Source organism: Bos taurus, chromosome 3 (genome assembly GCF_002263795.3).
Source record: "Bos taurus isolate L1 Dominette 01449 registration number 42190680 breed Hereford chromosome 3, ARS-UCD2.0, whole genome shotgun sequence".
Lineage (NCBI taxonomy): Eukaryota > Metazoa > Chordata > Mammalia > Artiodactyla > Bovidae > Bos > Bos taurus.
In genome coordinates, this window is record NC_037330.1 from 77,068,276 (window position 1) to 77,092,979 (window position 24,704).

The following is a 24,704-nucleotide window of genomic DNA, read 5'->3' on the forward strand; positions in this document are numbered from 1 at the left end:
TTTCTCTACTTAACTGTGTTATTCCCTTGGGAAATATGGATCTAATAGTCACTTTTAATATTCATAAAGACATAATAGACATTGTGAGTTTTTTTAAAGCTGTTCAGGGTGATGAATATGTGTCTGCCCTACACTCAGTTTGGCAATATTGGTAATTTCAGACAATTTAGAAGTATTGATTAGCAATTAGAAATATCTGTTTTTAACTAAATTCGTTTATAAGTACCTGTTCACAATAGGGGGATAATCTTTGTGAGGAACCACTACTTTATTCCAAGTCTCTATTTTCCCAGATGTGGACACTGGAACCTAAAGAGTTAGGCCAGTTATTCTGAAGAGATGCATTTGGAAGCTAAGGGGATCCGGTGTGTTGTAGCAGCTGACAAGAAAATGAATTGAGAACTCACTAATCTTAAACAAATAAACCAATGCAACTAGTTAAGAATATCTAATGGACCCAATTCATACTTGAGCATTGGACATCATTTCTTCTTAAATAGTGAAATATGGTATCAAATGGAGAGTAAATCTTGATACTGAATCCTGTCAACCTTACTTTAGAAATATCCCTTGATATTAAAAAGATATTCTAACCCTAAGGCAGTATTATTTAAACGTGTGGACGTTGACAGCTTGCTGAAATGAGAACACAGAATGGGGAGTTAACTAGCAGTAGAGGTGAGAGGACATTCTTACTTCTTTTATCTGATGCTCTGGAACCTCCTCCTGACAGGGGGAAAAAAAAAGATGTAAAAGGTTCTGGAAAGGTAAAGAAGGAATACAAATAATCCACTGCTGGTCTATCTATGTTTAGGTACCAAACTGTTAACCACAATTCTGTCCTCTTCTGCCCATTTGCCATTTGATCTGGTGTTCTTTAAAGATTGTTAATCACTATTTAGTGAATAACAGCTAGACTAGGGCTCCTCCAGGACAAGGGCAAGTGTCTTCATATCTTGGTACCCTCAAGAACTTAGAAAAGAAAGCTTAGGACAAATTAAGTATGTGCCTATTGATTAAAGGGTTAAAGGAAAGAATAAATGAATAGCAACTGTATCCCAGAACTGTTAAAAACTGTTAGACTTCAAGGAGATGGAATATATATATATTGTGTGTGTGTGTGTGTGTGTGTGTGTGTATAGTTGGCACCTGTCCTTAAGGAGTGTCTAGTCTAGCTGGAGGGTAGAAATGAACACTTTTATTAAGTGTAACCTGCATGGCATCTTCTATAAGAGCAATGAAAAATCAGAAACAGAGAAGAGGAGGAGACAGGACTTGGGATATTCCCTTGGCATGAAGAGGGTGTAGCTGGAGGGGAGTATCAAGAAACTAGGTGTGTAAGGGGTGGTGGAAACAGTGTATGTGTGGGAATAGGGTGTTACCAAACCAAGGGTCTATTGGGCAGTGTGAGTTATACTGGCCAAGTGGCCAGTTTATGAAACATGGAACAACCAGGCCTAGGAATTTAGGCTTGATGGAGCAGGAAATCTCTAGGGTCCCACTTGCCTTTCCCCCTGAAAGTTAAGCATAAATCTAAATATATCCTTACCAAAAAAAAAAAAGACAAACATTGTAACTTAATATGTGTTCCCACTAAGTCAAATAAGGTCCCAGGCTTTTGAAATGCACACTGTGGGTTTGCTTTCATATTCACTTATTTATTCATTCCACAAAAGTTTACGGAGGACCTACTAGAGTTAGAATTTTGTTAAGCACCACGGGGGGTACAAAGATGAATAGCACTCGGTCCCTATCCCCAGGAATTTACAGCTCAATGGTGGAGACAAACGTGTACACACAAGTCCTTGCAATAGGAGGTAAGAACGTAAACACAGAATTGTAAGGGCTTACTGCCTGAAGATATCAAAAGGAGGTGGTTTAGAAAATAAACAAGATTTTTCAGATGAGTTGGTTTTTAAATGAGGCTTAAAAAACTCCGATGGGGTAAACTATATTCTTTTAGGGCAAGAGCCAGAGTTAAGGCTCTGGAAACCTATGGAGTTGGGGGGATAATGTGGTTATGAACAGTGGCCTGATTTGGCTGGAGCGCAGAGTTCTTCAAGGGGTGCAGCGGGATATTTTGCTGGGTATTTGCCCAATAACGAGGCTGGGATCTGGCAGAAGGAAGCCCAGCTGAGACTTTATTCCTCATCTCCGTGCTTTGACTTAAGCATCTATTAGGTCCCTTTAAAAAATTCTCCTCTTTCCTAAAGAGAGTTCTAGCAGTTGGGGGCGGGGACCATTTCCTAAAGTCAACGCGTAAGTTAAAGGTCTGCAAAGCTGCCCACGGGTGATTTAAATCTCGCACCAAAAGAGGAAACGTGTGGGAAGCGGAGTAGGGGGAACCCACTAAACAACAACATCAACCCCTTCAACGATACCAGTTCCTGGCGGGACAGGCTGCCTGCCAGACCCGGGACCGGGACACCGGCACCCGCCGGAGCTCAGAGCCCCGCACAGGCGGGCAAGGGGGAGAGGAAGAGAGGGAGGGAGCGAGGGAGGGAGGAAGCGCGAGAGGGAGGGAGGAAGAAAGGGAGGGAGGCGGCGTCATGTGATCGCTTCCCTGCTCCTTTAAGCGTCCACAGGCGGCGGAGCGGCCACAATCACAGCTCCGGGCATTGGGGGAGCCCGAGCCGGCTGAGCCGGGGGAATCCGTGCGGGCGCCTTTCGTCCCGGTCCCATCCTCGCCGCGCTCCCGTACCCCTGAAGTTTTGCAGCGCCTGGAAAGGAGGCGAGGGAGAAGGGAGCGTGAGAGGGGAGGGAGCAAAAAGCACACCTTAAAACATTTATTTCAAGGAGGAAAGAAAAAGGGGGGCGCAAAAATGGCTGGGGCAATTATAGAAAACATGAGCACCAAGAAGCTGTGCATTGTTGGTGGGATTCTGCTTGTGTTCCAAATCATCGCCTTTCTGGTGGGAGGCTTGATTGGTAAGTGTGAGAGCTGCAAACTTTTCCCCCTTTCTCTCTTTTCGGGCCCCTTCCCTCTTTGCCTCTCGGGCTACTTGTTACAGTATCACTGCCTTGCTTCTATGATCTAATTAGTCCGGCTATTGTGCTTAAGAAAGCAGAGCTCCATGGGGCTCCGTGGGGCACAATCCAGTCTAGTGGCTAAGAGAAAAGGAGGGGAAAAAGTTTTGGCCTAGTTTCAGTATCCACTTGAAAGGAAAGAGGGGGGTGGCGGGGGTGGGAATCTTAAGCATGGCGACGGATCGCGCGAGGAAGCGCTGGGTTACAAACTTGATTGCTGCTGCCCCCGGCTTTTTCCCGCGTTCCCCCCTTTTCCTCTCGGTTCCCTCCCAATCAGCTCCGGGAGGGCAACGTAATCGACTTTATTAGGAACAACTGAAGAGTCGGAGAACTGCGCCCGGCGCAACCCCGAGCCCTGTTACTGGGCTGTGATCTCTGCATGTGTAAACGCTTTTGGTTGTCTCAGCTGGGGGTTGAGAGTTTGCATTTTGGGTCCTGACCTTCGTGCCCTCTGCTTCCTCGCCGTATCCCCAAGCCACCCTCAGCCGTGGCCGTTGGCAAAGTCCGAGCCTGGGCTGGGAGCTTGGATGGGGTGAGGTTCGGTGGAAGCAAGTCCTCGGCCAGCGCCGCGGGAAGTTGGAGAGGTCAGGGGAAAACGCGTATCAAAAAGGTGTTGCTTTTGGCCTCTGGGGAATCTCCCATCCCCCATTTCTTAGAGCCCCAAGAGCCTGTGAATCTGGAGCCCCAGGTCTTGCCCTGGCGCCTCGGAGGGCGGCCCCCGCCACAGCCCCCCGCAGGTGACAGCTTCCCCCTGGGAGACCTCCCCTGCCGTGTATCGCCCGAACCTCTCGAGCTAAACAGGCTTCCGGGTGAAGAAGATGGTTTCATGGACCTTCCACTCAGAAAACTCCCTTCTTCTCTCCGTGTCTCCGTCTCATCTCCATCCTCCCGCCCCTCCGCACAGTCACTTTCCCCTCCCCCTCGAGATGCACGACGTCCCGGCGCAAACTTCAGCGCCAACTTCGCCGCGGGTGCGGATGCAAGGCTTGGCTTCCTTATTTCGCAGATTTGTAAAACTTTGCGGAGTGGAGAGTCCACGGAGGGGCTTTCTGCGCGCGTCTCTTTTCCAGAGCTCGCGTGGTGCGGGTGTCGTCATGGTTGTGAGAACTGCCCAGGCTTGGGCACCCCGAGTCGTGTGCGTGGCGTTTTGTCTCCAGGCTTGGGTTGGATGGGAACAAATGAAAGGGGAGTCTGGGTCTGTAAATCACTGTAACATTCAAGCTAACAGTTTAAACAAAGGAGAGTGGGTGAAGCTTTATCAAGGAGAGAAATTTCTAGAGGAGAACATGCCTTTCTCTGTGTATGTATCCACAAAGCAGAAAGAGGTTCCGAGTTTTCCAAGCTCATATCCTCAGTTTGGGTCAAACAGCTTAATTTTTTTATTCTTGAAATCCTACCCGCCCCCCCCCCCCCCGACCCCGCCCCAATCCCCTGAGCTCCTGTTTAGCTAAGTGCAATCTCCATGTTTCCCTGTATTGGATTTTTCAAGGCACTTAATACATTCTCTACTGGGAGCTGAAGGCAGCCTTCCCTGTGCCCTCACAGTGATTATGCAGCGGTTACAATTATACCTCTTGTCTCCCTTGATGAGCAGTTGCAGTTAGATGCCATTGGATCTTGTGTGATTTCAGTGGCAGACCATAATTAAAATTTCTTGCACCTTGTGCTTTCAGAATTAAATTGGCCTATTATCCCTGTCTGACCTTCATCCTCTTTGAGGTTTTTGCACAAGCAGCGAACCATTACACATAGTACCCTGGTATTTGTTGGTGTGTGTTTCTTTTTCCTTTTCTAAAGCTGATCTAGCCCATTATCCACTGTTGTAGGTTTCTTAGAGTCCTTCTGGAACTGGCATCATTTCTGGAATCTTAATATGGAGGAGAAGGTCCAAGGGCAGTCGCGAGTGGCTGCTGGAGTTACCATAGGTTCAGAAAGGTTGTATGTTCAAAGAGAAGTTTGTTTGGAGTAAGCTGTGCCAAGGGTTGTTTTTCCAATAGAACTTGGTTAATGACCGCACCTGGTGACAATCTCAAAAAGTTAGTGATAGGTCTAGATTTCCCCTCAATAAATGAACTGCTTTAGTCCCAGCTTTCCTTGAACAAGACAACTATCTATCTCTGTATAACACTTCTTGGGGAAAGTTGTGTAAGTTTACCTCTTAACCTTTCCTCCTTCCTCAGTTGCTAAGACTATGTCCCTAGTTCTGGCCTGAAGGCTGAAAAGATCAGATCCATTTCATTGTAAACACTTTGAATAGTGGCTTAGCCTTTATCTCAACCACTTAGTGATGATTTTTTGGGGGGGCGGGGGGCTGTTAAATCTAAGAACTTAAGTATGCTCGAAGACCCAAATATGGGAAATAAATATCAACAAAAGGTAAGTGATATGTTTCCCCAGCAAACTGGAAGGCAGGAAACTAAGCAAAGGATGGAATTTCAAGAAAGCGACGAGTGGAATCAGTAGCTAAAGGAACAGTGGAAAGTCTAAGTCCAGAAACCTTTGCTTCCACCCTCCCCAGTAAAAGGAGAGCTCTTTCACTGCTCAACCCTATTGATGGTAGGAAGTCAGGTGTCTTGCTTATGCAGTGTCTTTCTAATTCATTTGCAGAGGCCAAGTGAGAAAGTGAAATTTTCACTTTGAATTGGCCTTGGTATTTTGGTATAATGTTCCTTTTTGATGACTGTTGTCCTAGATGAAAGGAAACATGACTGCCTAGAAAGGGGAGGAGCTGAATGGCAAAGCTCCTTATTGTAAGGGTGTAAGTACACCACATACATATTCACAAAACAAAAACAACCACCCCCCTCCAAAAAATATTGACAAACCATGCACCTAAGTTGGTGAGGAGGCACCTTTTCAGTTAACTGACAGGCTTCAGTCTTCTCATTGGTAGGTTGATGAGTTTAAGATTCCTTTCAGTTATGAAATTGTATGAATTTCTCAGTGCCTTTGAGAATTTTATATGACATTCAGACCGGTGTTTGGTTATAGCTTTCTAGAATTGATGGGGGAAAATTTAAACACTAGGTAAAAAGGAAATAAGAGGGATCTTCCCCTACTCCAACAACTGTCTTAGAACTGAGGTTTTTTATTTTGGTTTGTTTGTTTTTGTACTTGTTTGTTGTTTTGTGCCAGGGTCTAAACCTTTAATGGGATTTTGCAAGAAGGCTCAGGAAAGCAATGTGTTATATGGTAGAATTTGAGATACTTAAGAATTCACTGAATTATGCCATGCCATGCTTTTGTACAAACTTTGAGCCTTTATAAAATCATGCATTTGATTATTTTCTTAAGTATTGAGAAGGTTTCCTAAGTGGATAATTTATTTTGTATTTAGAATTCATTTAAAAATCTAAGAACCCCTGAAGGAAAAGAAAATATTTTTAAAGATATAGCTTAATCTTTAGCCTTCTTAAAAATAAGCCTGCAGAAAATTTAAAAAATAATTTTCCTTTGATTTCACGTTTGGTGAATTTTGTTCCTGGAGAAGCAGCTGCAGGATGGTGGAAGGGGGGAGGGGAAGGAGACCATGTTCCCTGAAATAAGAGTGCAGCCGACTAAAAATCGTGAACTTGATTCCCTGGTCTATTATGTGCAATTTGCTCAGCTTCAAATTAGTCATGTCTGGGGGATATAATGGTTGGAAAAGCAGGTCAGCATTCCCACCTGTTCTAGAGACTGGTAAGAGTATAAAAGATCAGGATTGGATGAATAGAAAATTATTGCATTGTTTTAAGTGTACCCATAAATGGGAATATTCCAAACTTAAACCCAAATAAATATCAACAAACTGACCATTATTATTTCTTTAGGAAAGATTACTTTCTTTCAGAGGTTTAGTATGTGAATAATCTTTCATTGTTTTTTATTGCTGAGAATATTATGTGTGTATGTATGTATGATGTATGTACATATATACACATATTTATTATCAGTTTTCTCCCATGTTTTTCTGCTATTATAGTTTGAATAGGTACTGTGAATGGTTTTGATTATGGTCCATTCATACAAATAGTTTTTGTTTCTGCTACTGTCATTTATTGAAAAGTGGCAGGATTTTAAGAAATTAAATAAAATTACAGTTATACAAAGTGTATAAGGGTTTGTTTCTCAGTGTATTAGGTTTTAAGCTTGTTGTGGTATTTATTTTAGCATATATTAATAATGTAATACTTGGCAGTCCTGAGTGTTTGGGTATCTGTTGAGAAAAGAACTAATGAACTGACTTTTGGTTGATGTTACTCCACATTTTTCTGTATTTGATTCTGCTTTTTATTTTGTAACACTTCATATTTGACTAAGCTATGTCTCTCTCTCTTTTTTTTTTTTTTTTAACTACCAGAGTATCTAATATGGTTGGTAGAAGTACTGTGCAACTTCCGAAATTCTTTTGTAAAGAATGGAAAATCTTTTCTAGATTGAAATTACATTATTTAACTTTAAAAAAACTAAGCTGTCTCCTTGGTTATTGCAACAAAATCAATGCTAGTGCTAACAATCTCTAATCATGCTTTCATCTAATCATTTAGTACAGCCTGTCTAGCCTTCGATTGGAACTTTCCCTTTTTCTTTTTCAGAGTAAGAAACATTTCCTTGAGATAATAGTGTGGCTTTGTAAGATTTTCAAGTTCCCTGCCTGGAACCCAGACCTAGACTCAAAGTCTTTCCTAGCTGGTTGACATTTTGCAATAACGTGGCCTTTAAAAAGATTTTTTTTTTTTTAATCCATGTAGACCAAGGAAAGATTCTAACTTTATCTTCCTCATAAAGATGTTTCTATGGAGATTTAGAACTTGAAATTGTATGAAAGTCCTTCGCTGAGAGTTCATGAATGGTTCCTGCCTAGTGTGCAAAATATTGGTTAGATTCTAATGTGTACCTAGGATAGGACTACAGTGCTGACTGGTGCTTAGAAAAGACCGGATTTGAAGCCTGAGTAACAGAGGGGAGCCAGAGGTAGAAAGGAGTCCCTCTTAATCCAGATTCACTAGCTAAAGATTTCCTACAATGAGGTTTCTAATATGATGATAGTTCTCACTCATTTATGGAGAATTTGAGAGTATGTGAAATGAGAAGCCTTGTTAATTATGAAATCAAATAGCTATATTAATATTTCTTCTTGAAATAAATATATTAACTATATAGCTAATTTAATGTGTTTTAAAAGTGCACTGTGAACCAGGCCTTATTTAATTTGATCCACACAAAGCTTGCCACATTGATGCTGTTGTACTCATTTTACACATAAGTAAACTGAGATACAGAAAGCTCTAGTAAAATTGGTCAAGGCTGCCTAGTAATAGCTGCTGCTGCTGCTAAGTCGCTTCAGTCCTGTCCGACTCTGTGCGACCCCATAGACGGCAGCCCACCAGGCTCCCCCGTCCCTGGGATTCTCCAGGCAAGAACACTGGAGTGGGTTGCCATTTCCTTCTCCAATGCAGGAAAGTGAAAAGTGAAAGTGAAGTCACTCAGTGTGTCCGACTCTTTGGGACCCCTAAGCCTATCAGGCTCCTCTGTCCATGGGATTTTCCAGGCAAGAGTACTGGAGTGGGGTGCCATTGCCTTCTCTGTATTAATAGCTAGTCAGGGTCAAAGCTGGGATTGGATTCCAGTCAATCCAGAATAATCAACCGTTAGGTGCTCCTGCTCCCACCTGCCAAAGCCTTGACTTCCAGGGCTGAATAGAAATGATTTGAATGTAGGCATGATGAATAAGACTGCAAATGCAAATAATTTCCCATTTTTAACCATTGGGTAACATGTTAAAGGAAAAAAAAAAAAATCTGATGATAAGTGAAATGTACTTATAGCTGTACTTAATAAAGCAGAGCCTTGCCAAACTAAAGGAGGACAACTTCTGGGAAGTCTACATATGCCAGTCCATCCAATTTCTTCAGGTTCTAACCAGTCTCTGTAATTCTGTGAATCATCTAGATGGCTGAGCAGCCAAGTTCATTAGTCACAAGGTGTTTGAGTTCTACTACCTTAAGGAAAATTACTCTATTTTATTTTCTATAGTTAGTGGCTTTAACATACTTAAACAGTTAAAGAAAAGTTGCCACTTTTAATGGCAACCCACTCCAGTACTCTTGCCTGGAAAATCCCATGGACGGAGGAGCCTGGAGGCTGCAGTCCATGGCGTCGCTGAGGGTTGGACACGACTGAGCGACTTCACTTTCACTTTTCACTTTCATGCATTGGAGAAGGAAATGGCAACCCACTCCAGTGTTCTTGCCTGGAGAATCCCAGGGATGGGGGAGCCTGGTGGGCTGCCGTCTATGGGGTCGCACAGGGTCAGACACGACTGAAGTGACTTAGCAGCAGGCTTTTTCAAAGGAAGAGGAGAGAATAAGTCAACTGAGGTTGTAGAGATTTTAGAAGGTGTGGTTTGGCAGTGATAGCAGAACAGTTGAAAGAAGAGCTTCATACTGGAAGTTGAAAATTCAGTTTCCCCAGAGGATGATTTTTGTTTATATATTCACCCATGCCTAATAATGAGGGCGTTTCAAACCAGAGACTTGCATGCTGATACCTTGAATAGGTACATTTTGTTCTTTGGAAAAAATGCTGATAGATTTTCTCTATTGAAAGATTTACTGCTCTCAGTTTTGATAGAGACTCTAAGAGATGATGGGAGACAGAGAGCATCGAGACATGAAATGATCATGTCTGTTTCATTGGTCTTGTGTTTTCTCGGAGGTGGTATTAATGATGGTGCAGTAGAACAGACAGGTGTGCCATATGTGGATGGTTCCCAGAAAGAGTGTCCAGACAGGGATGGGAATCGAGAGGAGGATCTTGAGGCACTGAAGTTCTCAGACTTGATAGTGAGATGTTTTGCATTTTTCCCTTTTCCTTACAGGGCTAATCTAAAAGGATTGATAAATAGAAAAAGAACAGCTGATATGTTTTAGAACAGGGGTCCCCAACTTCTGGGATCTAATGCCTGATGATCTTAGTTGGAGCGGATGTAATAATAATAGAAATAAAGTGCACGGTAAGTTTAATGTGCTTGAGTCACCCCAAAACCATCCCCTCCCACCTGGCTCTGCTAAAAAATTGTCTAACATGAAAACTGGTCCCTGGTGCCAAAAACATTGGGGACTGTTGTTTTAGAATACACAAAACCCTAAGGTTCTTTAGCCCTTTAACACTAGCTCTCCCTCCCCTCCATCCCTTCCTCCCCTACCATGTTCTACATACAAGTACATTTTGTAGAGGAGCAAAAGCAGAATTAGTGTCATCTGACCAGTAGTGAAGGATTTGGCCAATTACGATTTGTTGTCTTTTTGAAGATTTACTGGGTGACTATAGAAAACATTTTACATGATGTGTTGATTTATTTAGTCAACATAACAACCTAGAGCAGCAGGTACTTTCTCCAGAGTTCAGATGAATGAGAGGTTCTCACTTAATCACATCAGGATCTTTTTGGGTTTAATAGAGATAGTAAGAGGCCTGGCATTCAAGTCCATGATCCTGAACTCAATCAAGCCATGCTCTCAAGTCTAATGTCACTCTCCTTCTATTGTTCCTTCAGTTTCTACTGGAAACAAAGAATCAAGTGTGATGAAACATTCTACACAAATTCAATAGAAGGTGAAAGTTCAGACTGGCTTTTTCTGATTTTACCCCTTTCCCAGACCACATGCTCCCATTACTGCCTGGGTACCATTCACTGACCTGATTACTTTCTGTACAAATAATTCCAATTCCTAAAATATATTATCCTGGGAAAGCTTGAGGGCAGGAGAAGAAGGGAGCAACAGAAGATGAGGTGGTCGGACGGCATCACCAACTCAATGGGCGTGAGTTTGAGCAAACTCAGGGAGATGGTAGAGGACAGAGGAGCCTGGTGTGCTGCAGTCCATGGGGTCGCAAAGAGTAGAACACAACGTAGTGACTGAACAACGACAACAAAAACACATTAACCTTTTTCAACAGCTATTGTAAATGTTGACCAGCGCTTGCAAGCCATGCTGGGGAAGGCTGAGCCTGAGATAATTACATCCCAGCTCCCCCGGCCAAAAGAAATTATTGCACATAGCCAACAGTGACTGAGAGTTGGGATCAAAAGCTCGTTGAAGTTCCTGACCTGAAGGCCAGCTAGACTTAGCATGCGCCGTAGGTCCTGAATATCGCTGTTGAATACAAGAGAGGTGAATGTGGATGTGGAGAAAAGAGATAGGGGTAGGATATGGACTCAGGAAAGAAAAATTAAGGCCTCTGTAAACATATGAGAGGGCTTCCCAGGTGGCTTTGTGGTAAAGAATCTACCTGCCAAGCAGGAGACATGGGTTCGATCCCTGAGTTGGGTAGATCCCCCAGAGTAGGAAATGCTAACCCATACCAGAATTCTTGCCTGGAAAATCCCATGAACAGAGGAGCCTGGTGGGCTACAGTCCAGGAGGTCACAAAAGAGTCAGACCCCACTTAGTGACTAGACAACAACCACAAATACATGAGAACACTCTTTGGGTCATAGCTGATGCCTGGATTTCCAGAATCTACTTCTGATGCCACACACTTTTCCCAAATTGAGCTAGTGTTTCTGTCTTCAAAGCCTGTTTAAATCCTGGACCTCCAAGTGCAATTTCTGCTCCCTCTTTTTTCTTCCTACTCTATTCTTTCAATATTCCTTGGTAAAGGGTGTTTTTTTTTTCACTGACCCACAGGAATTATAGGGCCTTCTTAATCTTCCAGTTAATTCCCTGGATTAACTCAGAGGCTTTATCCACAAGTACACATTTCCAAGAAAGCAGAAGTGATTGAAAGAAGAGGCCAAGTTATTACATTTGTTTTGGCAAGGCATTATGATTTTTCTTTAGGAAGAAGGTAACCAATCCTTAAATAATGCAGTCCATCCCCCCTCGCTGCTCCCTGTCCCTCCAGCCCCAGATTAATAAGGTTAAGCTCATGAGAGCTGGCTGGGGGCCAATTAACTGCTGCTTTTAGTTTTGGGCTAAGCTCCTCCCAGAGAGAGAGCCTGGTGTCAGGGCAGCATCATGTCGGTGAGATGAACTTGACTGTAACTCAGCAGACCATCTGTGGTCTCCATGATCTCAAATAAGTTACAGAAGCTTCTTGATGACAGCCCTCAACTGTGATGTGGGGCAGAGCCTCCTATTTCATGGATGATTGTAATGAGGAAGCCACAATCCCGAGGACAAGGCACCCTCTGGGTTCTCATGGAGCCAGGGCTACCAGAGATGTAATTCTCAGAGGACTTTTTGCTGAAAACACCTGCTTAACCCTGTATCCGTCTCTCTTACTTTTCTTTCTCTGTACCTCTCTGCTCTTAGATTTGGAAAAATGTAGCCTTGAGGTCGTTTATTTTCTATTCTTTTTCTTTCTTGAGTCACCACCACATTGTCAAACACCTCCAGATTCATGGATCAATTTAGACAGAGGGAAGTGAAATAACCCAAAGCATTACTCATTTTGGGTTTGAAAGTGCATACAGAGTTCAACTACTTTCTAACATGGATTCCCATTATAATTGTTATGTCTCATAAGGCGCCTTCCCAAGATGGTAGATTTATAATAATATTGTTGCAGATAACTAGTGAAAAAGAATAGGAGTCTAAGTTGTTATCCTAAAACATGCACATTTTGCTCCAGGTCTATTACTTTTGCTTTATACACAATTTTAATAGAGCTTGGTTATGCCATTTTCTAAGTCTACAGTAGCTGGGACGATTTGCCATAGAAACTCACTGGCAGCAAAGAGATGTAGGCAGGTGGTAGGTAATAGGAGGACACAGGAAGAGAAAGGGAGCATTCCCAAGGTTGTGGGATGTCTGGATATAGGCAAATCATTTCACACTAGAACCCTCTCCCACCCCAACTGCAGTGGCTTCATTACGTTATAGGCTGGCAGATGTTAATTGATTCCACTCTCAATCTGTGTGATCTTAACGCTTGCATGGGTGCAGCTTTTTGGATCCACAATATCTGTCCACTTTGGTATTATTTGGGCTCAATGGGAGCTGTGGGACTTTCTGCTATTAAATTGCAAAGTTGAAAGGGCCTTGGAGATCATCTTGTCCCACTTCCTTTGAGGAGGGACCAGAGTTCCAAGAAAGGGAAGAGGCTCAGTTTACACAATTAGAGTCTTGGTTTTGACTCAGATTCTAATGACGGTCAGCACTCCAAACATGTATCTCCTCCCGAGTTGCAGGATGAAAATCGTCAGATTTCTATCTGAGAACTTCGAGTATTGGGCAGAAAATTCCAGTTTGTGGTTCTTAAAGCTCTGTTGACTTTTCTGTTCCTTGAAAATGAAATAGTAATAACTTTACTGTTCTCTCCTGCTTGCTTTTGTGTACTTAATATTCTTAGCTAATTTCTTATGAAGCAATAGGATTGTATGGAATGTTAAGCTGTTCTATGTGGATTTTAAAGAATACTACATACTTAAAAGCAAGCTAAATTCCTTGCTTTCTGAGAGTGTAGTATATCCCCTTTGTCTTGCCTAAGAAACTGTAAATTAAAAAAAAAGTGTACTATGGTCCTTACTAATCCAACCAAAGTGCCATTCTCATGTTTTAAGACTTCATCAGTCTGAAGCTTCTTGTCTAAAATTTTGTGACTAACTTTTGTGCTTTCAGGGGGTGTTTGTGGCAGGCATAATTCTGAAATTGTAGTGAGTTTAGGGGAAGTGACATGCCCTATATTTTTTGGATCTGTTTTACATACCAAAGAAACAACAAAATTGCTCATGCTTTGTTTCTGCCATTTCTTCACTCTGAAGGTAATTGCAAATTGAAAATTCAAATTGCCAAAATAGGGCTTAAAATGTTGAAAGCCTTAGGCAATTGTGACTGACAAGCATATTTTTGTGATTTCAGAAGTACAAGTATTACAGGGTAAATTCTTTTATTTTTGTTGATATTAAGCAGAGTCACAAAGCACTGTTTTTTGCATCCTCTGATTTAACTATAATGAAATTTTTTTTTTTTTTAAGTCTGTGTTTAGCATGCTGGTCTTCAGGTGATCACAACCAAAAAGTTGAGTTCCGTATTTGTGAAACCCAGCCCTCTGTCCAGGCAGATCAGGTCTTTTTTTTTCTGTTCCTTTTACTCCAGGTTCTTATGTATTTTATCTGCTCTCATTTAGGTTGTAATTCGCCTGAGAATGGAATGCCTCAAGTGGAGAAAAGACACATCCCCACATTCCTTTCTTTTCTCTGGTCTGTTGAGCTAGTCCTGGCTTGTGGGAAATGGGCTGACTTTAGCTCCTGCGTGCCTGGGCTATGGGAAGTTGTAGATAAGATTTTAACTGAAGCTTTGGAAAGATTGCACCAGGGGCCTTGCTGTCACTTAAAAGAACACACCTGTACTTCTAAAAGAGATCAGCTTCTGCAAAACTGTGAGGTGGAGGTGGGTAGGGTGGGGAGGGACTTGACTGTGTCCGGCAACTCCAGAGCCTTGGGCATCCTTTCAGGCACCCTTCCTCCTAACTGTACAGCATTTGCATGCTCATGAGCCAGCCCGCGTTAAACCCTTGGCTGGCATTGGTCTTTGAACATGCCCAAACGGAACAGAGTTCTGCTCTATGAGAACATGCTGTTTCTGGATAATAGGTGATGAAAGAGAAAGAAACAGGATAATTTGTAAACACCCAAGATTTTTAAACAAAAAGTATTCTAAAGTCACCGTTCAATTAGCATTTTCTTTTTTCTTTTATAAATATCAGGAAATTCTTTCATGTCCCTTCTTCTCTACCCCACATACCTGTTAAAAAAGACAGAGAGAAAATATAGTTTGGGAGAAAGATGAGCACTAGGCTTGGTATTTAAACAAAATCAGCACTAGTATATATTTGAGAAGATCACATTTCCAGATCAGGATGTGGTTGGTTATTGATACCAAGTCTGTCCAGGGAAGCCACTGACTCTCTATGCATCTCATGTTAGAGTAACTCCCCCTGCCAGGCAGCACTGGTGCAGAAATTTGAAAGTTGTCTTCAATGACTCGGGGTGCTTATAAGATTCCTAGGAAATTGTTGCACTAAAAAACAGCATAGTGTTAGCTCAAAGTTTTCCATATGTTTCTGTTCAATGATAGACTTACTGATCCTTGCATTCAAATAATCAGATTTTCTAACTAATGGCATGCAGTTTTAGGATTGATCAGTGTGTGTGGTCTGGTTCATTATCCAACTTGGACAAACCATATTCATGTTATGAACCTCAACTTTCTCATCTAAAAATGTCTCCTTCATAGGTGGTTGTGAGTTTAAATGAGATAAGTTACCTGCACGTATGTGCTCGATTTATCAATATACATTAGCCATTTCCCTGAATTAGAAGTTGACAAAATTAACTTTTTAAAGTTTTTTTTTTTAGTCATCCCACATCTAGTTAGGCTCATGGCAGCTTATTTCTGCCTCTTAGTGGATTACATAAAATTAGAACCCCAGCAACCCTGCTCGATCACTTTCCCATTTAGCATAATCCATGCAAGCCAACAGTTCAAGAAGCGTGTCATCCACACATTTGATGAACTAGAGCAATTAACTTTTTGATCCAGTTAGTGATAGTTTTCATTAAGATTTAATTTTAATCTTAAATTTTGCCTTTTAAAATGCTTGCCAGTACTCGTGGCTCTTTGTAGCATAGATGAACCCAGGTAGCTTGAGTTTTAAATGACTGTCACTCAATGCGTGGAAGAGAGATTCCATCCATGCTTGCTGCATAGCAAATCCCAGTTGTTCATCTGTTTTACATTATAAAATTGAAGTCATTGTCCATTGGGAAATGTTTTTGCTTCTAGATAGAACGTAAATGACAAAGACGTTTGAAAGTCAAGCTTCAAGGAAAAAAATGATCTTTCCCTTATAAAATATTAACTACTTCTGAAATTTTAGCTAGAGTTACGATGGTGTATCATAAGGAATTATAAAGAAAAAATAAAGTTAAAATATAATTCCTATAAGACTATAAGCTACATGGCAATATGTCATCTATCTTGCGCACCTTTATTTTCCATGACTACCACAGGGTGGAATGGTATAGATGCTCAGTAATACTATTTGAAGAAATAAACGCCTTGCATTTTGGACCTGTTACAGAGGCAGTCAAAATACTTCAAGATCAGCCCTAAAATTTGTAACACTCTCTCTGGGCTAGTCTTTTATAACTAAAAAAATATATATATTAATTTTATTTGTCCATTTTTGGCTGTGCTGGGTCCTTGATGCTAGTTGTAGGAACTAAGGCTCTTCTCTAGTTGTAGAAACTAGGGCCCAGAGAAGTTGCAAGGAGAAAAGGTTTGAACCAAAATTCCAGACTGCTAGGAGAATGTTTCATTACCTATGTCTACTGTTACACTGATTATACTACTAGGTCTGATTTATGTATTTGGTCTTGATTTGGCCATAAAGGCAGAAAATCATATGTGGCTATCCATACTGGTTGGTCAAAGAACTGATGCTTTTGAATCGTGGTATTGGAGAAGACTCTTGAGAGTCCCTTGGACTGCAAGGAGATGAAACCAGTCAGTCCTAAAGGAAATCAACCTTGAATATTCATTGAAAGGACTGATGCTGAAGCTAAAGTTCTAGTACTTTGGCCACCTGATATGAAGAGCTGACTCATTGGAAAAGACCCTGATTGATGCTGGGAAAGATTGAAGGCAAAAGGGGAATCTGGCGGTGGAGGATGAGATGATTAGATAGCATCACCAACCAAAATGGACATGAGTTTGAGCAAACTCCAGAAGATAATGAAGGCCAGTGGAGCCAGGCATGCAGTAGTCCAAGGGGTCTCAAAGAGTCAGACGCGACATAGCAACTGAACAATCCATACTAGTTGATAAAGTTTGCTTGGAAAAAGGGAGCACACCTTGTGCATGAATTTTGAATATTCACGTGAGAATGTGAACCATAATAGAATTTTGTGATTTCTTTAAGAAGTAAATCTGTTTCTTCTGTTCCATGAGGGCTGTTTTTTAAAAAAATATATAATTTGCTTAATTAAAAAAAAAACTTTTAAAGATGGAAAATGCATCTTTCAAAGTTTCCTTTCTAAAATTTTGAAGATGTATTTATGGTTCTTCTTAGAGGTCAGTAATGTGTTTACGATGTCAACTTTTATAACTGCCCTTGACAAGAAAGCACGAGACATCCGAATAACCACCTCTGCATTCCATTGTGTTCAGCTTGTCGGTCTGGTGGGTGGGAATGAATTCATCCACACATTCTTTCAGGTTCCTGAACAGTACTGAAACACGCTGTGCAGAATATGTGCCTGCAGGCAAACAGGAACCTGGGCCTATTGACTTTCCAGTGGAGCTAGGTGGAGATGTGGGAACAGAGATTTGAGAAGGAGATGTAAACTGAAAAAGAAGGAAGCAAAAACCAGGGAGAAGCCACACAAAAGCTGGACTTGGACTTCTCTTAGCCAAACCTACCTTTCATGGAGAGGTGGGAGTGTTGGGGAGGGCACACAGGCTGGCACAAGAGTTGGGAGAGAGGTAGGGGAGTGATGAAGAGAAAACGGAGGCTTGGAAGAGGCCACAGGAATTCCTCCTTGGTTGGGTCATCATACATCATCATTCAGGCCTTCCCCTCTAAAATAATGGCACTTGTGTATGTGTGTTCAGGCACCATGAACCTATCTACTGCTCGAAAGGCTAGGTAAAGCCACACTGGAAATGGGAGATTGCTATTTTAAATGTTAAGCAGGGGTTTGGAGGACTGAATAGAAATCCTAGTTCTTAACAAGGCACATACCCCTTGTTGGCTATGTGATCTTGAAAAATTATTTAAACTCCGAGTTAGAGTTTCCTCATCTATCTCTTGGGTAAAATAGGAGTAATAATGCTTGTTTTATAACATTGCTGTGAGGATTATATGAAATAATTTGTGAAATGAAAACTGTGTGTATAGTAACTTGCAAACAGTAAGCACATAGACTGCGCTGCGTGTTATTTTATTATTAGTCTTATTCTTTTAATCCAAGAATGAGCTCCCAGTGTGAGGTTTCTCAGAGTTCATAAAAGGTTTTCTACCTCCTCTGAACCTGGATACACTGGTCCAGGGAGAAGTAGGTGGTTCTAGAGTCATGTTTAGATTGCTTGTGTGAAATTAAACTCTAGTGACTAGAAAGATGCATTTTTGTTGCCTCCTAATTTTATTTGTTTTCAACAAGAATACAATGATGTTAAAGGAATTAAAGGCAAAGAAAAAAGGAAAAGAATCCTCCTAAAATCCACCATTTAATACAGTTCCATGTTAATTTTTTATTCTTTCACACTTCTGTGACTATTTCCAATTTTATATAAAAGAAATGTAAAAGCCTAGTTAGCAGAGGCTCAGAAGTTTATTGTTTATGCCTCTACCAATTATGTGCTTTCTTTGGAAATTCAGCAGTCAGTTCCTCCTCTCCTTCTAAAACTCCTCTCTAATACTTAACTCAAGATTGCTTGTTGAACCATTGAACCATGGGAAATTCATTTTCAAAATCTGCTTAATTGCTGTGAGACTTTTAATTTGTTCTGGATGATGGTGCTAATGTCTGGGAACTGGGACTGAAGCCCTCCAAAGTTGTTAATTCAATCAGCTGCTGTGTCCTTGCCATGCCTAATGAAGGGGGGGCATCCAGACCCCTCTCACAAAGAGGCTGGGTCCCTCCTGACCACCTCGTCAAAGATGAATAAGAAGGGCCCCCAAGTTAGGTCGAACACTTGGGGCAAATTACCAGGATGTCAGTCCACATTATCCAAAGCCCTGGGTTGTGCTTCCCCAAATAATTATTTGGTATGTTTTATGTAGGACTCCAGAGTTTTAAGGCATGGTTTTTGTGTGCATGTGTTCACACCTGCTAATCTACAAAATTCTTTAATCACTGAGGGTCCATTTGGCTCTGTCTGCAATCTGTAAGATCATAAACATAACCTCCAGACTATTGATATTCCTGTTAACCACTGAAGTTTTCCATGGTGCGACTGGTGAAAGCTTGCTCTGTCTTCATGATAAATTAGCTTGTTTATTCCTCTTCTGCTTATTTCTATCCTGCTGTTGGTTAGTGTAATGAAGCAGAAGTCCATTGTGTATGTTCATTGGGTAGCGATCCTCTGGCACCAAAGGGGGTAATTGAGTAGAAAGGCAGAATGCTGTTGGTGCATGGGAGAAGTTAACACCACATGAGGTCACCAGGCTTCAAGCTTTAATCAATGTGGACACAATGCAATTGAGATTTTGAAAAGGGTTTGTTTATAGTGTGAGAGTAAGGGTCAGTAGTTAATTTGAAATGCTGTAGGTGTGTTTTCCTTGAACCAAGAAGGTACAGAGCATGTGTCATACAGGATTGTAAATATCCTCAAGGGAGGGATGTAATTGGGGTGGGGTTTAAAAAGAAGGGCATTTGAGAACTTCAATATCCTTATTATTGACCCATCCATATTTTACTTAAACTTTTATCATTCTTCAAAAATGATAAAGGGAGTGTAGAAAAAACACTAAGTCTATAGTATAGAGGCACAGCTTACCAAGAAACAACTTTTCTTTTGCTTTCCTTTGGGAAGATACTTGAAGTGCTATAAAATATCACTAAATTACTAAGAGTAGTACTGGCTGCTAGTTCTCAAAGAATTCTCACTCTCAAACTCTCAAAAGTTTATATCTTTTAGGATTGTTAATTTCTGTGGCTTGAATGAGATAGTATGAAAACCCTTAACCCTCTGCTCATTTATGCTGCTGCCTTTTTCCATTTCAGGCTTCAATCTAAACCAGGCATGTCTGTCTGCTTTTTGCATTATCTTTGACATTTCTCTCCATTACTTAATTATCTTAAGTTTCAACAGCATGGAACACCACACTTTTATAATCCCTCTTCCAATTTGAAAGTAGAGAGGGCCCTGTCCTTTTGTTGCAAGGAAACTGCAGACCAATGTCTGGTTTTCAGAAACGACTGTGGGAAGAGAATGTGAAGGCTATGCAGAGCCGATGACTAGATAGGGACTCAGAGATGCTTTGTTAAGTGCATGTTAAACCTCTGATGACTTCATACTCCTAATACCTCGTATTTATACAGTGCTTTTATCCTTCATACTTTCATAGGAGTTATCATAGGAGTTTCATAGTTGTTGATCTTACCAACAACACTCTGAGACAGGCCAGTCTACCAGGAATATTCACATTTTTAAGTTATGGAAACTGAAATGGAGAATAGCTGTGTTGGTTTTGTTTGAGAGGGATTGATTTGGTGAGATCTATTTGTCGTGGAATTACTCTGAGGATTTGAAAAGTAATTGCTACATGATGATAGGATAAAGAATGGGAAAATAGCTTTTTTTTTTTTTTTTTAATATAGAGAATTAGTTTTTGTAGAAGTTGCTGTATGTTAACCAAACATTACTTTCAGAACTATCTTTTAGGACAAGTTCATGCCATCTGTGGTTCATCATCTTTAATTTCCCTATGTAACACCCAGCTGCTCTCTTAAACAACTGTTAAGCAAAGATGTAAAAAGTGTCTTTGAAGGAACAACAGATTGTACCCGTTGAAGGTGTCCAGGTGTTTTGACCTTTCCCTGAGCAGAATCTCAGTCTTTAGAACCCTATGGAAAATCTTACAGAAGGAGCCATGGAGCACCTTGAGATAAGAGTGAAACTAATTTACTAATCTTAGCTAGTAAATGATGCTGTATGGTTACCCACTGTAGTAATTCTTCTTCCTTGGAGTGCCTTTCTCCCTTCAAGTCATGCCAACAAATATGCATTGAAAGGCCATTTCTGGTGTTGGTATGATAGCCTATAGAATGGATTATCATAATTATATTATCTAATCTACTGTCGGACATTAATGATATTTCCTCTTTGGGGGCTATATAGTAGCAATACTGGGAAAATCTTCCTTGTAGTTAAATTTTTATTCATACCCTTAATTATTTTTTTTTTTTAGCAATTTCACATCTGTGAATTTGTTTGAGGTCAAAAATCATGGCAAAAAATTAAGACAAAGAAAAGGAATTTGCCTGGGAGTACAGGAGTTAAGACTTTGCACTTTGATCCCTAGTCAGGGAACTAAGATTCCACATACCGCATGGCCAAAAAAAAAAAAATCATGCTCATTTTAAAAGATTTTGATAATAATCTCTGCTTGCCCTTTGAAATCAATAATTAACACCCGTATACCTCATAAGTCAATCGTGGGAGTGTTCCAATCCCTGAATCTTGGCCAGTACTGGGCATTACTTTTATTTTATTTTTTTAGCAATTTTGCCAATGTGCCAAGAATATTGCTTCTATTAATTTACATTTCTTTTGTTACTAGTGAGAGTGAACCTATTTCCATATGCTTATTGGCTATTTATACTCCTTTGTGACTTGTCTGTTTGTTTCCTTTCTTTAGTATGCTATTTTCAAAGCTGACCATTTTTGTAGTACAACTTCTTAGAGATTATTAGGGAAAGAGGAAAGACTTACTAGGGAGAATGGTTCAGCCTAATTCCGTTGATAGCAAGATTCTGCACTTCCTTTGTGGTACCTCCCCTTTCTCAATCTCAGACCATGAGGTTTGAGACTCTTCACCTCTGACTTCAGTGATGGGATGTGACCAAGCCACAGGGGCATGTGGCTCAATTTAGTCTAATCAGAATGAAGTCTGAGACTTGTTGTGGAAGCTACCAGGAGGAGATGTCCTCTCTGTTTAATATTGAACTTGAACTCGGATAACATGAACCTGGAACTGTTGGAGTCCTTCCCACGAATCCTGAAAATGAAGCTAGCAAAATATAAGCTAGAATTCAGTGACTGTAAAGAAATGAGATCTGTTGATATAATTTGATTTCTCAAAACAATCGCTATCTAATGACCAGTCTGTCTCTGGACATTTTTCATCGTCTCTTTACGAATTTATTGATTAATTTAATTTTTGCTAAAGCAGCTTGATGCAGGGTTTCCTTTCTTTTGCAACCAAAAGACCCCAGACTAATACACTTACTATGCCTTTAGTTAAAGGTAGATTAATGGAGACCACTACTCTATCATAGAAAGTGTGTTTGGAGAGTTTGCTCATGTCTGGTGGAATAGGCCTTCAGTAGCAATTAAAAAATAAAATTAGGCATGGAACCAACCTCTGTTAGGCACAGCTCTTCCAACTAGAGCAGTAGTTGAAATGGTGTGTGTGTGTGTGTGTGTGTGTGTGTTGCACCACTGTTGGAGCACCAACTGGCTGGTAAAGATCATTAGTGACAATTCTTGGAACTTGGCCAGGCTGTTGGCTCTGAAGCAAAGCTCACTGCAACATGTACTCCTGCTGAGCTGGATGTGTGTGTGTGAAATGAATGGCAAGAGGATGTCCCAGCAGCTAAAATGAGGTTCTTGAAGGCACAGGAGAAACTTTAATGACTACCCAAGTAGACTAGTATTTGAGAGGAATGGTTGGGAAACTTGAGTAGGTATTTTGATGACTCGAAGTTTCTTTGGGACATCCAGAAGTCAGTGAGGCAGAACAAACAATGAGCTGGTACATGTTACTACAGTCCCTGAGCTGGGTTAGTCATGGGCTATAGAAGGAATGCACACATGGATCTTGCCTTCAGGCAACTTAAATTTGGAGAGGCAAGAGCGATAAAATAAAGATATTTGTTAAGGTCAAAGTGAGTGAAATAGACTAAGTGTTCTAAGTATTTTTTAGATCAGATAAAAGTAATTTTTTTGAAGAATTAGGGAGTTTGACCTGGGCCTTTGTGGTATGGGTGGTCATTGGAAGCACAATTTGATGTGCATAATTAAAAACAAGATTCATATCATTCAAGGTACTGAATTAAGAATAAACTTAATAGAAAAAGCTATGAGCAGTGTATCAGAAATCTGGCCCATTTGCCTCCCTAGACGTATCATTTAATCCCTTATGCTTCCTCTTGCCTTTGATTATTTGCTAAGTAGAGCTAGTAATGCTTTCCCATGGCAAATAAAAACAGAGGCATGTTTTTCTCAAAGCCAAATATGTTGGCCTTTACCACTCATTTCTTTTCTTTGTGTCAAGGGCATTAAAGTAAGTCCTCAGAGTCTTTGACAGATTAGAAATCTGTTTAGATACATCAAGAGGCATAAATCATGATAATCTGTTCATCTATCTTGTCATGGAAAGAAAGCATGAAGTTAATGAGTTGAAATCTCAAGGAACCTACTTCTTACCAGCTGTGAGACTAGGTTTAGTATCTTGTCTGTAATTGCCACAGATCTCTACATCTGTAAATAAGAAGATGTGTATGAAGGCAGGGAATTTATCTTCTGAAATGCACCAAAGAAAGATAAGGTGGCCCTGCTTTAGCTGAGTACACAGGCAGGACGTATATAAAAATATCGTTAATAAAACAGCAGGATCTGATAAAAATGTTAGGTAGTATTCATTGAGCACTTACTATGTGCTAGGCAATGCTCTGTTTTATATGCATATCTTGTCCCACTGACATGGTTGAGCTGGAACTTTGAGCTAAGAATCTTTGTCTTATTTGCTGTTTTCGTGTTTAAAGGTCTAGAGAGACTGAATGATCCTGAAAGCACCGATTTGGACCTCTTTAACTCGATAATTATATTTTCTTTAAAAACTGTGCTTTCTAAAAGCAGTGGTTTGGGGGACGAAACCTGGGGGTGGCTGTAAATTGACTAGAAGGTTTACAAATACCCATAAGGACAGGCATTGTGTTAGTCATTGTGGGCAAATCCATTCAGCCTAGAGCCTTCCGTCTGTATTTCCCTTTGTGAACTCTTTTGCTGAATGTCCCGTCATCCTTTGTGAGATGAGGTCCTGTTCATCCTGTCTGCTTTCACGACATAAATGTTTTAGGAACTCTCCACAGACTGGCTGGATTGTCTCTTTGGGCTATGAACAGATTGTGTGGGTGATGAGACAAGTAGGAAAAGACTCAGCAATCAAAACAGGGGGGTGGAAAGCTCTTTCTCTGGCTCTCAGAATGGAGCTTGGACACAAAGGGAACTTCGTTAATCATGCCTCCTTTGTAATCAGAATGGTGGAGGCATTTTTTAAAACCACTATTATTTTGTCCTCTGTCTCATCTGAGTGAAACCAATTGTTAATAGCTAATCAAGGAGTTAAAAATTTCCCAGACATGGCCAGGCAGAATCAACTTCACTTGATAAAGTAGTGGGTGGATTCTGGTTGGAAAACCAAGTCAGGCTTCTTGCAGACATGGTGCTGACCTGATAGGATCTCCTTGTCCACGATCAACCTGGTCGCAGCTTTGTGCTTGGCAGAAAATTTCACCCATGTTTGGAAATGGGGAAGAGAGAAGCTTTAGGAATTTCGGTGAGTTAGGATTCAGTCACTTTGTAATACTAAGCAAATACTGAATGGACAGCTTCAAACATCTCAATTTACTGAGCAACTTGGACAACTTACTTGTTTAGTCTTTCTGTAGTCCCTTTCTTAGAAATCAAAGGGGGATAATAATCTTTGCTCCCCACTTAATGGGTGCAAAATAATGAGAATGTAAATGCTTTGTGTGTCCTGGAGATGAAGAGATAGGGAGAATTCTCCTAGTGTTATTCATATTTAATACGGTAAGATGAATCAGTATATTTTTTTTTTAACCTGTTATTATTTTAGCACCTCTTCCCTTTTACAAGGGAGGTTGTGTGCCTTAGCAGAAGTTGACTTTGTAACAGTTTCATTTTCCAAGACAGGTCCAACAAATTTACAGTGTG

General features: G+C 40.8%; 1 protein-coding gene across 5 annotated transcripts in view; it reads left to right on the top strand.

Moving 5' to 3' along the window:
- Positions 1-2,599: 2,599 nt before the first annotated feature.
- The window catches only part of WLS (Wnt ligand secretion mediator), a 116,455-nt gene continuing 94,350 nt past the window's right edge, over positions 2,600-24,704 (top strand). For 4 of the 5 annotated variants that reach the window (XM_015465034.3, XM_015465036.3, XM_005204461.4 and 1 more), the window contains exon 1: positions 2,600-2,928. In XM_015465034.3, the coding sequence (XP_015320520.1) occupies positions 2,823-2,928 (106 nt within the window). In that variant the 5' untranslated portion in view covers positions 2,600-2,822. The remainder of the gene's footprint in view (positions 2,929-24,704) is intronic. The other variant, NM_001192651.2, reaches the window with a different exon arrangement.